The 16,561-nt window shown below is 35.5% G+C and overlaps 1 protein-coding gene across 1 annotated transcript; it reads left to right on the forward strand.

Annotated features, from left to right (window-relative positions):
* The first annotated feature begins 146 nt into the window (after nt 1-146).
* LOC113723697 (uncharacterized) lies at nt 147-15,962 on the forward strand. The gene is made up of 18 exons (XM_027246679.2): nt 147-603; nt 1,860-2,173; nt 2,781-3,265; nt 3,736-3,814; nt 4,123-4,164; nt 4,299-4,361; nt 5,623-5,672; nt 5,751-5,778; nt 9,451-9,519; nt 9,634-9,744; nt 9,824-9,884; nt 11,553-11,666; nt 11,808-11,929; nt 12,931-12,988; nt 13,391-13,438; nt 14,078-14,118; nt 14,680-14,806; nt 15,738-15,962. Exons 2-18 carry the CDS (start codon nt 1,871-1,873, stop codon nt 15,860-15,862), a joined length of 1,926 nt encoding a protein of 641 aa, XP_027102480.1. The 5' UTR covers nt 147-603; nt 1,860-1,870; the 3' UTR covers nt 15,863-15,962.
* Nucleotides 15,963-16,561: the final 599 nt, after the last annotated feature.

Genomic DNA, 16,561 nt, shown 5'->3' on the forward strand with positions numbered 1-16,561 from the left:
CCTACCCGTACCCGGCAAATTCGTCCGGGTCCGGGTCCAGACCCGGACCGTTGACAGCCCTATTGCTAGGTAATCGTCAAGAGTGTTTATTTTTTCCACAATAGTTAGTTTGGAAAAGAGTGTGTACAATCATGTAATAAATTATGTATAATGAGTGAGCACTCGTACTCGCTAAAGAAGCCCAATATGATTTTAAGATTTGCTGAAAGCTGAAAGAGACATGCAACTTAGAACCGAGAAGTTAGCATTTTATAATATCAACGTATAGTTAGATTTTAGCTCCTAAAAATTTGCTAATTAGATAATTCTTAACCTTACATTGATGCATTCTTTTTACATGCCTATTTTAGTTCCTAAAAGTTAGCCAGTTTTCGACCTGATTCCCCTTTCAATTTTCCACGTTCCTATCCTACCCCTTAATATAATCCTTATATTTTTTTTAAAGTTTTTTTTCCCAAAAACGTTATAACTTGTCCGGCCCCCTTGATTCCCGCTCCCTCCTCAAAAATGTCATACTTCCTTTATCAATCACTTTCCCACATTCAAATCAGAAGTCAGAACTCCAATTTTCCCAAATAAAGCTGATAACTCTCATTATTAGAGGTACGAAATCCCACTTCATAGTTTGTCATCATGCATGCCTTATGTTGCATCTCTTTTCTTGAATTTTCATTTTCAGAAATGTGAAAATCAATTTTCTTTTTGCAGTACATTGTCGTTTTTTAATCTCAAGTGGGAAATGTTTCGTATGTAGTGATGCTTTTCATTGCTTATAGAGAATGTTAAATGAAGAATCCACCAACCTGATAACATTCCTCGCCAAAGAATTCTCGGTACTTATGTATGCGTGTGTCAAAAGTCTGTTTAGAGAATGTTTCTGTTGATTCATGGAGGTTAAAAGGTTGTTGTAGCATCATTTCGTGTGAAGGACAGTGTTGATAGGCTAGACCTGTACATTGGAAAGAAATGTAATAGGACACAAACAGTTTTAAGCAATGTCTGGAGATTCCCATTGGAGTACAAAGTAAACTTAGAACCTCCTTTTTTTTTTTCTCTCTCTTTTCGTGCTCAATGTGCCCACTAGCCTGTGCAGCCTGAGCCACTGTGCGATAGCTTGACTTAGAACTGCAATCTTTCTACGTTTAATGAGCTCAATGAGCCCGCTAGTGTGTGCAGCTTGAGCCACTACACACTAGCATAACTTACGAAGTTTTCAGCCACCCTGAACAAAACAGATTTCTCAATGTTCTGTATTCCTGATGGACAAGGAGAACTCACACCTTCAGCATAGGAGTAGGGAAATGGGCAGGAATTGGAGGATATGTTGTAGTTTTATCTCCTTTTGCTGTTAATGCTCTTCTGCATTCAAATATATATCCTTCAATTTGTAATGCTAGGAGGGAAGTTGTACATTCTAGTCAACTGTTTTCTTGAGCTGTTTGAGCAAATGAACTAATTTATCAGAAGTTTGAAGTTCACATGTTTGATCCTGTCGGTATTTGCTTATCTTTCTTATTCTATTGGAAGTTTCTTAAAGCCTGAATAGACCAATCTTATGAGGATATTATCTACAATGACTTAATCGCATGATTTAGACGCATGCATTTGAGCAATGGGCTTCAGTAGCTCTGCTTCAACAGCATCAGGAAATTTGAGAGAATTCCTTGGTTTATTAAAATGAAGAAAGCAACTCTAGGTTAGCTTGTCATTTGGAGGACTCATTCACAACAATTTAGTTTATCATAAATTAGTTATGCAGAACCTCAATAATTTGATGCGTTCATTTGGTAATCATGAAAAAGCGAGGCATGATTCTTGTCTATCTTAAACTATTGATCCAAAATTTGCTTTTAATGAAGTTATTGCCACAATGGATCGAATGAGGCCCGTGCATGTGAGGCAGGCAAGTGGATCAACCACGCCTACTTCAAATACACCTTCCTCTCCAATGAATTCAGCATTGAACCGTCACATGCGTTCGGGTTCAACTGGCAACTTCAAGAAACCACAACATACAAAAGCTGCAGCTCAGAGGCTTGCTCAGGTCATGGCACACCAGATGGCTGATGATGAAGATGATGAGGATGATCTTCTGTATGAGTACAATCCTTCAAGTCTCTCAGCAGGTATTGGGCTTGCAAGTTCAAGGCCAACAAGAGCTCGCTCTCCAATGGTAATGTTCTGATTTTGTTTTTGGTTTAATCAGGAGAAAATGTCATACTGTCTACACATTTACACTTTATCTGCATGAAGCAATAGCAACAAATGTATCTGAAGACTTAAAATTCACGACAAATTGCAGCTAAGTGTCAGCTAAGTATTTGGAACTATCAGATTCAGTTATGGCTAGAAGATATTTTTTCTTGTTTTGCTAAAGCATTCCTCTTAGAAATTACCTCAACATTTGATAGCAGAAATTTTCTTTTATGTTACGCTGCTTTTAATACTTTAAACTTGTAGATATGTTAGTTTTGTAGGAAACATGTAAGTATTGTTGTCATCTGAAACCCTTTTACAGCAGTTGTCCATTTCTTCTCTTAATCTCCTATTGCTCAAACTTGTTTTAGCATGTATACCACATAAATATTTTGAAAGCATATGTGGAGGGTGCATATTTATTGTCAATATTGGTGTGCCTTTTTCAGTTTAAACAGCAGTACTTGATTATTCATTAACATGTACTTCTCACTTGTTTAATCATCTTTCTGTAATGGCCATTTTTAGGATCACAAATTTTCCCATGATTTTAGGCCTAAAACTTTTCTGTCAACTGTTCTTAGTCAATTCGCAACCCCATGGAACAGTCTTCATCTCTGCGATCCACATCAGGTTTGCGAGCATCTCCAGCTGTTAACTCAGTGGAAAAGCAACCTTCATCAGTTCGTTCAACGGGAAACATCCGATCATCTCATTCCAATTCCTTGGAACAGATTCCCTCCAGTCATTCTCTTGTAGCTGGCCGATCAACTCAGTCCAATTCCTTGGAACAAATCCCCTCTAATTATTCTGTTGTATCTGGTCGTGCATCTCAATCAGCAAGCTCGGTTGATGAAGCGCAACCTCCATCTGCGAGTAATAATTCAGCAGTCAGTCGAACATCTCTATCCAATGGTGTTGAACAACCTCTCTCCGCTCGTTCACATAGCCGTCCAAATCTTGGTGTCAAGACAGTTCCCATGGTACCCCCCGCTGTACCACTATCACTTAGGTCCAATGTATCAGCTGTTCCAGCTGAGGTTCAACCAGAGAGTCATAAGGATAAAAGGTATTCCTTCTACAGCTTTAAGTGTTGTACATTGGGAGTTACATCTACATTGTTTTTAATGTCTTCAATAGGCAATAGCAGAATTCTTATTTCTCCCCAAGTCTTATCTACTTTTAGAACTTTTTTCGACTCAAAAACATGTCTTTGCTAATAAGTGGAAAAAAAAAGTAACTACCAATTGGTTTATCCCTTTTGACTTTGCTTAAGAATTAGAAAAGTTTAGCTTAAGTGTCTACTTGGTTTTCATTCTTCTTGGTTCAGTTGATCATAAATTCTTCAAATAAGCATATGTCCTACAGCTGTGGTTCTTACTGAATGATGTCCATGAATTGCTTCAAGCCCTTATAGTATGTCTTGTAATTTCTAGCAATTGTTACATATCATGGTTTAAGTAAGACTAAACTCTTTCTATTTTACTAATGCTTATGCAAACTGTAGCTCTCATTCTCTGAATTTCGCTGCACAACCAGGTTATCTATGGATTTTGGAACTTTCAAATACAAAGAAGCTGGCCAACAATTGTCCTCCTCTTCTGACCTACAAGATCAGGTCTGTTGATCTATCCATAAATTAAATCTGCCTTTGACAAATAACGTGTTTTTCTCCTGTATAGAGATGAATCATTCTTGATCCTACAATTCTTGTGATGCACATTTATGACATCATAATCACATGGTCTTGATCTCCATAATGGACTTCTAGAAACTGCTTAGGAAAGTTATAACTAATGATCATTGGTAGAGTAGTAACTTTCAAAAGAAAATATGTAGGTGTAGTAATGCATGTATTTTAATTGATGTTTACAGCATTAGTTCATAGATTTTGAAGATACTAATGAGGTTCAATTCAAATTGCAGATTGACATGCTCCAAGAAGAAAATGAAAGTTTAAGTGAAAAGGTGAGTCTGGTTGATTTCGTGCTTCACCCCTTGTTCTCTTATATTGGTTATTTCAAATGCCTGGTTAGGAGGATGTTTTGCCACTGGATGTACAATATTTTATCCTACTTCCATCTTAATATTTTCTTTTTCAGGTTCGACTTGCAGAGGAAAGATGTGATGAAGCAGAAGCTAGAGTTAAGCAGCTTGAGAAACAGGTAATCCTGCAAAGGGATCATCCAACATATTGTTGCAATGCCATCTGCATTTTATAATACTGGTAGTTTTTCCAGTTGAGTCAAAGTTGATTGTTTTGAGTGCTTATCCTGCTTGATTTTGTAAAATTCCTTTTTTATTGACAAAGTGTGAAAAACGGCAAACAGGTTATAAAGCTATGTGAAGAATTTGTATAAAAGGAGAGTTAACATCTTACAATAAGTTTTAATAGGATTTGAAAAGTTGCATATAGCTTTGTCATCAGTTGGGCCCTTTCTCTACCTTTCATGCATACTTTTTGAACAGAAATTACTGAATAGATTTAGGAGTTTCTATCCATTGTAAAAATAGTTTTTCTTCCCTTCCACGCTGTGCCAGTGGAGCCAAATTCTCCCTCTCTGGCATGTGTCTTGCAATGCCTCCAGAAAGCTCTGTCCAAGTGATGGATTTTTATTGGATTCGAAATAAGGCAGATAAATCTGGCTGTTTCAGAAAAAACCACACAATGAAATGTAGATTGCCTACATTTCTTGACTCCCAAATCATGTGCATCAATTACTTACCTAGCAATATTACTATAGTGCAATCTGCAGTCGCAAATAATTTGTAAGGATATTCTATGGGTCTTTCCAGAGGATAAGATGCCCCTCTTTTGCGTAGGAATGCTTTCCCCAAATTGACTCTATGTACTATAGCAACTACTTTTAGAAGAATGTTCTATAGCATTTAGTTTCAGCGGCTGCTCTTACCTTTCAGGCTCCAATGCTTCTCCTAAATCTGATGCTTTTTCTGACTTCACTCTGATAGATTCAATTAATCTGTTCCTAGTAATTGAAAGTTAAGTGAAACTGTCACGATGGTGTCTATTTACTATTCATCTTCCTAAGCTATACCACCTTCAGCCTCACATGGATGTGTTTCCCTCACTGATTTTCATCCCACTTGATGCTATACCAAAACTGCAAACATGATTTTTACCTGCCTGTTCCTAAGTATGCCCTTCTTGTGAGGCCGTATTTCAAATAGAATTGTTAGTTATAAGTTTTGCTAGTGGGAACCTCTGAGACTTTGCTCTTGTGATAGTGCCCAGTGCTGTCTAAACAAAATGGTTCTTCTTAACAATCATCTATGATGATGTCATTTATCTTTCGTCCTACATATGTTCTTACTGGCACCAATGATTAGCAACTTTCTAGAATGATGTTGTTTGGCTACTATGTTTGAAATGCTAAGTTGTTCATGGCAAGAAGTTTGTGTTGTTAGATTGCAAATCTCGGAGAAGGGACATCATTAGAAGCTCGTCTCTTGAGCAGGCAAGATTTTAAACTCTAACATATCTATCTTCACAATTGCCTTCTCAATAATGAAATTTCTTTGATTTTGCATCACAGGAAAGAAGCAGCTCTACAACAAAGGGAGGTATGTACAATGAGAAAGCTGTTATGATTCGAGGAAAGTAACTGCCATTTTTGGTTTATATCTGTTGTCTAAGGTGCATTGTTATAGTTTTATCAAATGCACATTGCTTACATTCTGTTTTCATGTGAGTCTTTGTGGCTGCATCTTCAGCTCTCATTAGGCCTAATTATTTACTTGTACCAAGTTGCAGATGTTTTTTACAGTGTACAAAGGATGTTGCTTCGATTATGCAATATTTCTCCTTTCCATCCTGGACATTATCTTTATCTAAAGTGGATAGTGGACTTGGAATGACATGTGATTTGATTGTGTAGAGAATAAAACTGAGTTTCATTCATTTCTTTAAGCGCTCAATCTTTTAGCTTTCATGATAAGAAGCTCTCATTCATCTCAAACCCTTGACCTGCTAGAAGGCATAGTGTGATCTGAAGATGAACCCTCCCTGAGGAAAGAGTTACTGTGCCTGGTATCATCTTATTTGCAGCAGGATACTTTTGTTGATCCTTGTAGATGCTTCACTTTTTACTTGCTTCAAATGAACCTTGGGATGTTGATGTTGAGCTTATTTATTGTGAAATTAATGAAATTGGCAGTTTGATGCAACGAACAAAAGAAGTTACTCCAGAACACAAATTTTTATGTTGTTGAAGGTCCAGCATTTTTAACTGAATCCAGTTTTCTTAATAATTTGAGTTGGTCTTCTAGTTGTCTTAGATCATAGGATTCTAGCAAGATACGTTTCTGATAGCTCTTGCTAGTATGTAGACTGAGGAAATATTCATTTACTTGAGAATATTTGATAGAATAATCAATAGTAAGTGTATGCATTTCCCCCTTCTAAGCCTATGGCTATATTAAGATGGAATAATTTTTGAAAACATTGTTTAAGAAAACTTCAGGCACATTCTCCAACAACCATCTTATGTCAGATACCATACATCCAAAAATAAATTACAGTACTACTTTTATGAAAACATTTAGAACATTGGATAACTATTTTTGGGTGACTGTTTAGTAGAAGCCGTTTACATGGTTGTCAGCGCTTTAAATGCTAGTTTAAGATGAAAGATCTTCTGTCTAATTTAGAAGCACTAGCTTGCCAGGTCAATGTGGCTTTGAAAAGGTTTTCTTTTGATAGTTATAAGTAGTGCTAGTAAATGGTTGCAGACATTCTACAGTCTCATAAGGCGGATTTGCTGAAGTTTTAGTTCATGGGAAAAATTACAATTGGCTTCTGTATTGAAATCTTTTGTAGGTTTCATGGTAAACTGACTGCACCTGAATATTCCATCAGCACTATTCTTGATAGCAAACAAAGCCTTTGCTAGTTCTCTGACAGATTCAGATATTTTACTGGAGAGTTCTATTATTTTGCTTTGATAATTATAGAAGTTTGAGTTATGTTGTCCAATGATATTGTCTCAGACCTAATCTTGGTTTATCCTCTTTAACTCTTATAACAATAAAAAGTTCTTGATTTACTGGTTAAGAGAGTCTTACTTGCGTTTGGCTCCACATGCAAATGGGTACAAGTATGAAAGTCCATTTTGAAGACATTGGCGTGTTGGATGAAAGGCTAAGAGAAATCCACAAGTTAAAGCACAATGGAAGATATCGTGGGACTATTTGATTGAAATAGAAACGCCAATGCAATTGAATTTGCAATTTCCATATATTATAGGGAGAATATCGAATCAAAAGCAAAAAGAAAAGCTTTGCACTAGGTTTTCTATTGTGCTCAAAGCGAAGAAAGATTGTTGGAACTTAGCTGTAAAGTTTCAAGATAAGCATATGTTTTGATCTTGGTTAGTCACTTTATTAAAGCTTTCTGTATGAAATGTACGTACGAACTTATGGTCTTATGTTTCTATTGAGGTGCTCCTATGTTATTGTTGCCCAATATGACAAATCCGTGTAAGGTAATATTATCATGACGACGCAAAGATGAGAGTATTAGATTTTAGGGCCTAGCAGGTTCTCTAGAGCTATAACATAATAGGAGTGTACTAATTACGTAAGTGGATCCATACTGGCGGTTTTTTCTTGTTTCTTCAAGTTGATCATGGCTTTCTTCAAAGATAGAAGCTGTTTGTTAAGTGATAACAATGCTAGTTTGCATCACCTTCCAATTTGCGAAGGTTGTATCCCTTCTCTCAACCTACAGGGTTTCTGATCTGCAGGCAGTAGTATTATGCAGTTTTATTACCTATTCAATTGGTCCTGGAGTTTATTATTAACATCCATATTTTTTAAATGATCTGTACTCTTGACCATAAGAAATAAGCCAAAGTTATCTCTAGTCATTACTGTTCATCTAGTTATCAAATTGTTTTTTGACCAGGGCCTGTTTCGTTCTTCCACTCTGTGGCATCATTATTGGAAATCTCTCTGTGTCAGGATTCCTCTTCTATAGTTCTGCACTTAAATCTGATGTCTTCTGAACAAAGTCTGAATCCAATGTTAACTACTTGACACCTTCATGATCTAGACTGAAACAACTAAGCCTCAAAAAGTACTCATTTGTATCCTTACGAATTGATGTTGGATTCACTTTAGGTGATAATCATTTGTAAGGAAAAGGTATTATTCTTATACTAATGTAAGCTGTGGTATTATTTTTCCTTATACTAATGTAAGGAAAAGGTATTATTTTTCCTTATACTAATGTAAGTTGAATGCAGTATTATTCTTATCCATTTATTTGTGGTCCTTTTGGCTACATGAAAAGGTATTGTATTGAAATGTTTTCGAGGGTCTTTGATTTATTTGACGAATAATGCAAAGAAAGACATTGCACTGCAATGTTTTCTAGGTTCTTCATTTCCACGGTGAGGACATTAGCCTACGAGTATAACTGACATGAAATGAATATTAGTTATCTCTTCTTAATGGCTTTTCATAACTAGATGATGACAGAATTCTCTCTAGCTCTAATGATTTCAAAGCTTAATTTGATGACTTTATTTTTTTCTTTTCCTATTTTAACCTGTATTTGGTTTTGAATTTGTAAAGCATTTAATCTTCTTGCATGATATGACTAGATTGTTTCAAGAAATCACTTAATTTTACTTGTTTGGCACCTAATCAGATTACTGAAATAGTTGGAGAAGTGAGCATCTTTTCCTCCAAGGAGTTGACTATTTAATTGGTTGAAGCTGATACTGATAGGCATATATTAGGTCTGAAAACTACAGATGATGTATTAGTGTGAAATTTTAGAATCATATAAGTAGAGAAGCTGTATAACAGGATTAGTGACACAGAAATGCTGATCAACTGAGGTGAAGGAACATCACCGTGCTCTTCCTGGATGAATTGTTTGTACATGTCACAGTTATACTTGCAACAGAGTGATCGAACATCGTGCTTTCTACAGAATAAGTGTTAGCTCTCAAGAAGCAAACACAGAAAATAATTGTCATGGACAGTAGGCACAGCTTTCCATGCACCAAACACGGCAAAAGATCTTTATAACTATATTTGGGCCCTAATCAGTAGTTTTCATTTGAAGTAGATCTTTTTTTTTAATATTTAATTTTCTTTAGGGAGATTTCGCCATGGTGAATGTTCTTTTGTTAAACTTGTTGCGCATGTAATGTAGATGCATAAGTACTTATTTTAGATACTTAAGTTCAACCTTGAATATCTGCAAATTATGCATTTTACCTGCAGGCTGCTCTGAAAGTTGCAGCACAATATGCTGGACAAGGTGAGATTGAAGCATTGCGTACAGAAGCTGAGGTATGAAAACTTCTATCTTGTACATTTTGCTAATGACATTTTCTGAGTCTTTTATGTTCTCAAGTAATATAAGATGCATGGTAGCATGTTTTTAATTTTGTAACTTTGAAATAGACTGCTAGAGATGAAGCAAATTCTGCTCTGGAGCAGCTACATGAGGCTGAAAGAGAAGTTAAGTTACTCAGAACAATGACACACAGAATGATACTGACTCAGGAAGAGATGGTATATTGTTTGTGCCATTGTTCATTGGATGTTTATTGATTTGTTTATGTGTCATATGATTTACTGTCTTACACCTTAGGAAGAGGTTGTTCTAAAGAGGTGTTGGCTCGCTCGGTATTGGAGTTTATGTGTCCAATATGGTAAGTTCATTTAGCAAATAGTTTAAAATCATAAGAAGCTGATTCATCATTGTCTTCCGTTCAATTAATGTCATGGATGGCTTGATTAAATGGAAACTGAACAGAGAATTCTTTCCATCCCTCATTACAAGTTCTATGTGCTTACTCATATTAAGTTATCCATTAAATCTATTTCATATCAATATAAATACTTGTGTTTCCTCTGTGTAAACTAAAATCAGCTTTGTGACGGAAAGAAAGGCGTTGAACAATTGAACTAGACATATAAAATCCCTGAAATTACAGATACAAAAGCTTTCCACCTGAAACCATTTGAGGAAAAGGGGGAAAAGAAAATTAAAGTACTGTTTAATGCAGACGGTTTAGAGAAATTTTCCAACTCTTATGTAATTGTGAAAGAATCCTCAGGGAGCAGATTCAGCTCACATGAATCCGTAGCCTTCTACAGCTAAAAAGCCCACTCTTTATCCAGTTGCTTTTGGCATCTCTCTTAGACTATATAATTGATTGCAGTCATCTGAGTTATCTTTTGCACTCATTTATAAGATCTTTCCACTATAATAATGCTGAATCCAAGACAAGTAAGCAAGTTTTTCCATATTATAGATTAAAAAAAACCAGCCCATTTTTCCTCAAAAAAAGATTGGAGTGAATAACATCGTCAGACCGCAAACTTTTCCTCATCAAGATTAGAAGAATACTTGTAACTAGTTTCTAAGTGAGTCTGAAAAGGTCTAAATACCATGTACACTTGCAATATTACTTTGTAGAGGTGGTCAAGGCCTCATGTCATGTCAGCTGGTAGCTGACTTTGCAAAACTAGCATACAGTCTGTGTATTGGTTTACATCAATGGCAACATTGGTATAACCGATTTGCTATCACAAGTTCCCTTTTGAGTACCATCTATGCTAAGGAAGAGAAACTGGGGACTCTGGGATACCATCTTGCCATTTACTGTCTTCTCAAATCCATTTGATGCTGGAGCACATAGACCTTCTTGTTATTTAATCCTACAACTGATTGGTTAAGCAGTTCATTCAGAGATTATTCTTGTAATGTATTATCCATGTGCAGCATATTTCTTATGATAGGAAACTGTGTTGTCTTGCAGCCCTATTATTATTCTTTTTATATGCTGCAGCAACAGTTATTTCTTCTAGTTAACATAGAATCTTAATTCTCTTGTGGTTTTCTGAACCCTTAAAACTATACAATATAGTACTTTCTCTTCAATAGTCTACTTTCTGAACCCTTAAAACTACACAATATAGTACTTTCTCTTCAACAACATACATTGATCGTCTGTAATTCTCCCACCACATTTCTACAACACATGGCCTTAGTCCACTACTTGTATTGGCCAAATCAACTTTAGGTCTTATTTGCCCTGAGGCGTAATACATATACTTCCTTGGTTACCCCATTTGGTCAATGAGTTAGACAGCTGATTACCATATAGATTCTGCAATTTGGAATAGAAGTGAAGACTTTTCAAATGCTATTCTCTTCTTCACCGTATTTAATGTTTAGGTAACAATGTCTAAACCACATTCACTTCTGGTCTTTCCTTAGGCAAGGGGATTATATGTCAAGGAACACCCAAAAACAGAATCAATTTTCTGTTTCTCTTCTGTGAGAGGTTGGTGATTCAAACTTGTTTTTATAGGTATTCACGCAGAGCTAGCTCCAGCTAGACATAAATATTGGTCCTCTTTTGCCCCACTTCCCAATGAAGTTGTCTTAGCGACTGGCGAGAGAGCAAAAAATGAAAATGCCTCGGGTAAAGTCTCTTACTCTGCTTGACAGAATGAAAGAAGAAAACAAGTTTCATGTTTTTTGCTTTAAATAATTATCAACTGGATCGTTTTATGTTCTTAGATTTGCCTTTGTTGCCTTCTCATATCTCTTCTATCATCTCCAGTAAATAATGATGTAGAGGAGAGAGACAAAGTTATAAAGGATAATCATGAACTTTCATCAGAAGGAAGTGTGGAAAGCATGCTTTTTGTGGAGAAAGGTCTGCGAGAACTGACATCACTCAAGGTTTTGACAAATACTTCTTGCCATGCTGTATGCTAGGTTTCTCATTTGCTGAAACTAATGCCTGTGGTACCTGTCACGTTCCTTGAAAGCTTAAATTTGTCTGAAAAGCTTTCAAGATACGTAGGTTATAATCTCTTTCATTAGTTTGTTTTAGTACAAAAATGTGATAAACTGAAAATTGACATGCAAATGTCCTCATGCTTTGGAAACCCTACAACTAACAAGGACTTTACATGATCTAAAACATATGGGAATTGGTACATCATATTTTCATAGAGTAATCAGCAAATATCAACTTTTATATGGTGGAAAATGTTTTGTAACCACAATTACATTGAGTAGCACTAAATTATCATTGTATCACTGAGCTTGCCACACTAATAGAACATATCTGCTTCAATCGTCCATTCTTGATTTCTTAGTATCTTTCAAACCTTTTTATGAGTCGGACATTGACTAAATATTTGTAGAAAAATGCAGACTCAGAAAAATGATCTACATCTGGTAGTTTCTTACATAAATACTAATGTCTTTGCTGTAAACGTTGTCCAGATGTTCATGACAATAATGGAACTAAAGTTCCCTTATTAGGTTAAACAGTGAAAAAAGCACTTTTGGTGTTAGGCTTAAATGAGAACCAACTATTGTGATTAATCATGAAGCCGGTCTACCATTGAACTGTTTTTATGTGGTCATTTGTGGCATAACATTCCTTATGCTTATCCCCATATGGATTACCTGTTTGATTTTAATTCAATGTTTGACATGTGTTCAATCATATCAAGTGGCTGGTCCAAATATTAGTTCCACCTTCTTAAGTTTGATTGCATTATACTTTTAAACCTCTCTTGACTGAAGTTGACTAAAAAGAACAAATATCTACGCATCATTTTCTGTTACTTTATGTGCACTTCATATCACTTGCCTCCTTATTTGGAGGTTTGCTTGAGGATTCATTGTACATCTTGGTGTAGTTATTTGAATTCATTTCCCTGTCAAAGGTAGAAGAGGCAATAGCTGTTGCAATGGCCAAAAAGAGACGTCCAAGTCTAATAAAAGGTATTAATCTAGATTTTGTTTAGCCAAAGTATATCTAATAGTCAGTATATGATTCCTGCATCCCAGCATATGATGTATAGAAAAAGTTTCATGCAGGTAGGTCATGTGCAAAGCTGAAGGGCTTAGGTTAGAAAGACATAGAAACCATAGAGAAAGAGTGCCAGACATGGGAAATAGTACATAAAAAATTAAAAAGAGATAGGAAATACCATCACATAATGCGATTCATGGAACTATTTCTTTTGCCTCAATCTATAGTTTTTTTTTTTTTTCACACGAGTCATCATATAAGTATCCCATCTGGTATTTTTTCAATGAAATGATCTACTTTCGTTTCAGTTATTATTTCATTTATCAATCCCATTTGTCAGTAATTTTCCTCTTCTCTTGGTATGCCTGTAGATGAGTTGAGACTACCAATTGAAGGCCAGCATTTTGCAGAAGCATTTGGTAAGTGACATCAATAACACCGATTGAGTACCATTAGTGCCTGATCTTCTTCTTTAGTTCATCCAACTTTACTGATGACGGTTCTCTATCAAGGGACACATAAACATGAGCCTTGGCCAACTGATATGTCGACTTTTGCAGATTGCTTAACAATGTCATTCTATGCTCTTTGTCCCAGTTATTGTGATCTATAGAGGAGTTTTGAACGCCAGAAACAAAGTTTTTGATTTTACTCTTTAAATTGCGAAGCCTGGTAAAATGAGTAGTTTTAAGCAGCAATAAGTCAATCAACAAGAATATCCTTGGACAATTAGCTAAACATGCATGGACTAATGAATCAACTATTGCAGTTTCATAGTTATTGTTATCAATACCTGTTACGTAGGACTTACTTTTGACTCTACGTTGTGGATACTTATAAATACATTGTTACATGATGCGAAGGGATTCTAAATGAAACGGCAGTGTTCTTGTTATGTATGACTGAGATTTGGCATGAGGGAGATCACATATGACGGCCGTTTGTACCTAATGTAGACATGAAATGCATCAATCCAGATACTTCTATTAATATCGAATTCATTTTGGAAGGAACTTTGAACCTAATTATGCAATCTATTCTTGTTGCTTATACTTCAGAACTAAGCCCAGAGGAGTCTGAAGATGTACGTTTCAAGGAGGTATATTCATAAAGCTCTTTGTTTTCTTATTCTGTATTGAGTTTCTTGGTTGGTTATGTATTAGCCATATAGATTTTGTGAGACGATTAGACGTAAAGCTAACAACTTAATGAGACTCTCTCTTTCTCTCTCTCTCGAACAGACAACAAGTGTCAAGGTCTTTACATATCTGTTTGTGCGTGTGTATTTCCACTTATATATGGCAGGGATGCAGACAAATCAATGTAGTCATATAATAGGTCCTGAAATTGGTTGCCTGTTAATTTTAGAAGAATGAAGTCAGAACCTTGTAGTATTGTTTATAGTAAAACTCAAAACTCCTCAAATTGTCTTCAATAAACTGCAGCAGACTATTGTTTATAGTAAAAGGAGTTCAGTAGCAAACGAATGAAAAATTTTGTACTTCTGTACTTTGCACATTTGAAATTGATCCACGGGTAACAATATTATCAATAGGCTTGAATAGAGCTTAAAGTGGAATTTCTCAATTCTATTAGTAAAATCTTTGAATCACATTCACATGATGCATCAGAAGCTTGGATGGATTTGTAACCCTTGCAGGCTTGGCTCGCTTATTTCTGGAGAAGGGCAAAGAATCATGGAGTGGAGCCAGACATTGCAGAGGAACGATTGCAATTTTGGATCAGTCAGGGAAATGGGGTTCCTAACTCAAACACTGCAGTTGATGGTACGCATAGATGCACCCCTGATTGCACTTGTTTGCTAATGAAAGCATGAATTTTAGTATGAGATCCAAATATAAGTGGGGAAATATTTTCTTTGTAGTTCTATTCAGTCTCTTATTGTTATTCCATGCCAATGAGCATATATTTTACTGTCATTCCTTTACTATCAACCTTATTGATGTTTTCTTTCTGTATCTGATAGAGTTCCAGGCCTTACTTTCATATTAGGCTTAGAAGTTTGCTTTCATACCAATGGCTTGCATGCTTTAATACAGTTTCAATTGCTATCATGGAAGCTTCAGCTATTAGAGATAAGGGTACTTGGTTTGTTTAGGCATCAATGAGAGAATTGAAAATATGCAGGCAAAATGTAGTCAAAATTTTCATTTTTGTATGTTCTACCAACTGGCTAGGTCTGTCTGTCCTGGATCCAGTGTGCACAACTGCAACCCCATTATAGGCCATTTGATGTCCTAAAAAATCAGCCCGTGAATATTTAGGTAGATACAGTTTACGGGTTTAACTTATAAACCATGTGTTATATGTAACAATCTATATGTTTTTTTACATTATCATACGTCACTCAACACTACTTTTCTTACATCATCATTCACTATTAAAAACGTGTTGCTATTTCATATACCATATACTTTACAAAATGAGCTCGTAGACCGAATCTACTTTAAGTATTTTCTAGTTAGCCCAATTATTTTTAAGAGTGTGTCAAGATAGACATTCCCTCTCAAGTAGCTACTTTCTTGTGTTCAATTGCTACTTATTGTTTAAAATGTCATGGTTATTATCTTGTTTTTAGTAATTACCGGTCTTCTCTTTTAACATTACCATTGGTAGCCATTTATTTTGTTCTCTCTTCTTGACCAAGCATTGCAATGATATAAAAACCTTAACATAATTTTTGCCCTCATTTTGTAGCTGAACGTGGACTCATTGAGCTCAAGAAGTTGGGAATTGAAATTCAATTGTGGGAAGAATCTCGAAAGATGATTGATCCTTACTCCAACCATAAGACACAGATGGACTACGAGCTTCAACATTAAGCAAATCTTTCTTTTTCTTTTCCTTAAGTATTTTAACTATTGAAATTTTGTGAGCCATTTCCCTTGCAAAGTGCCTTGAGTCCTTAGATGAATGCTTTGTCCTCGTTCATTTGTGTTTATTTGAATGTTGTATACATCATTTAATAACATTTTTATGTAATGAAAACACAAATTTTGAATCAACGTGAGAGTCATTTAATAAAAATATAGGATCAGAGTATTATTCTATTGGTATAACGTTAGATATGGCAGAGTCATTATGATGCTTAAAAGAGTGGGATCGAGAAGGGTTGAGTTGTGTTTGATAGTAAAATGGGAGGAATTATAAGTAGCATGTTTTGAATTTAAGACCTTCAACTAATAAAAAAAAAAGTGGAATCACCAAAATTTGATGGGTGTATCTGTATTTGTCGATACTAATGGTTTATTTACAAAGAAAATAATAATGTAATCCACTTGCTAATTCCTTACTTCCTAATCATGCAATTGCATATACACTTCAATTTTTTTTTTCAACTTTGTCAACTTCTTACAATTCTCCATTCAAATCTGTACAGCTTTTCAGTCAAATAAAAAAGTATGATTGTCTACGTCTATTATGCTTTCAGATAGACCATAACGAAATGGGGCCGGTTTAGTGCAATTGTACCATTCTGACGGCAACTTATTTTTCTTTTCTTTTTTTTGTTTTTGGAAAGT

Source organism: Coffea arabica, chromosome 2c (assembly GCF_036785885.1).
Source record: "Coffea arabica cultivar ET-39 chromosome 2c, Coffea Arabica ET-39 HiFi, whole genome shotgun sequence".
NCBI classification, from domain to species: domain Eukaryota; kingdom Viridiplantae; phylum Streptophyta; class Magnoliopsida; order Gentianales; family Rubiaceae; genus Coffea; species Coffea arabica.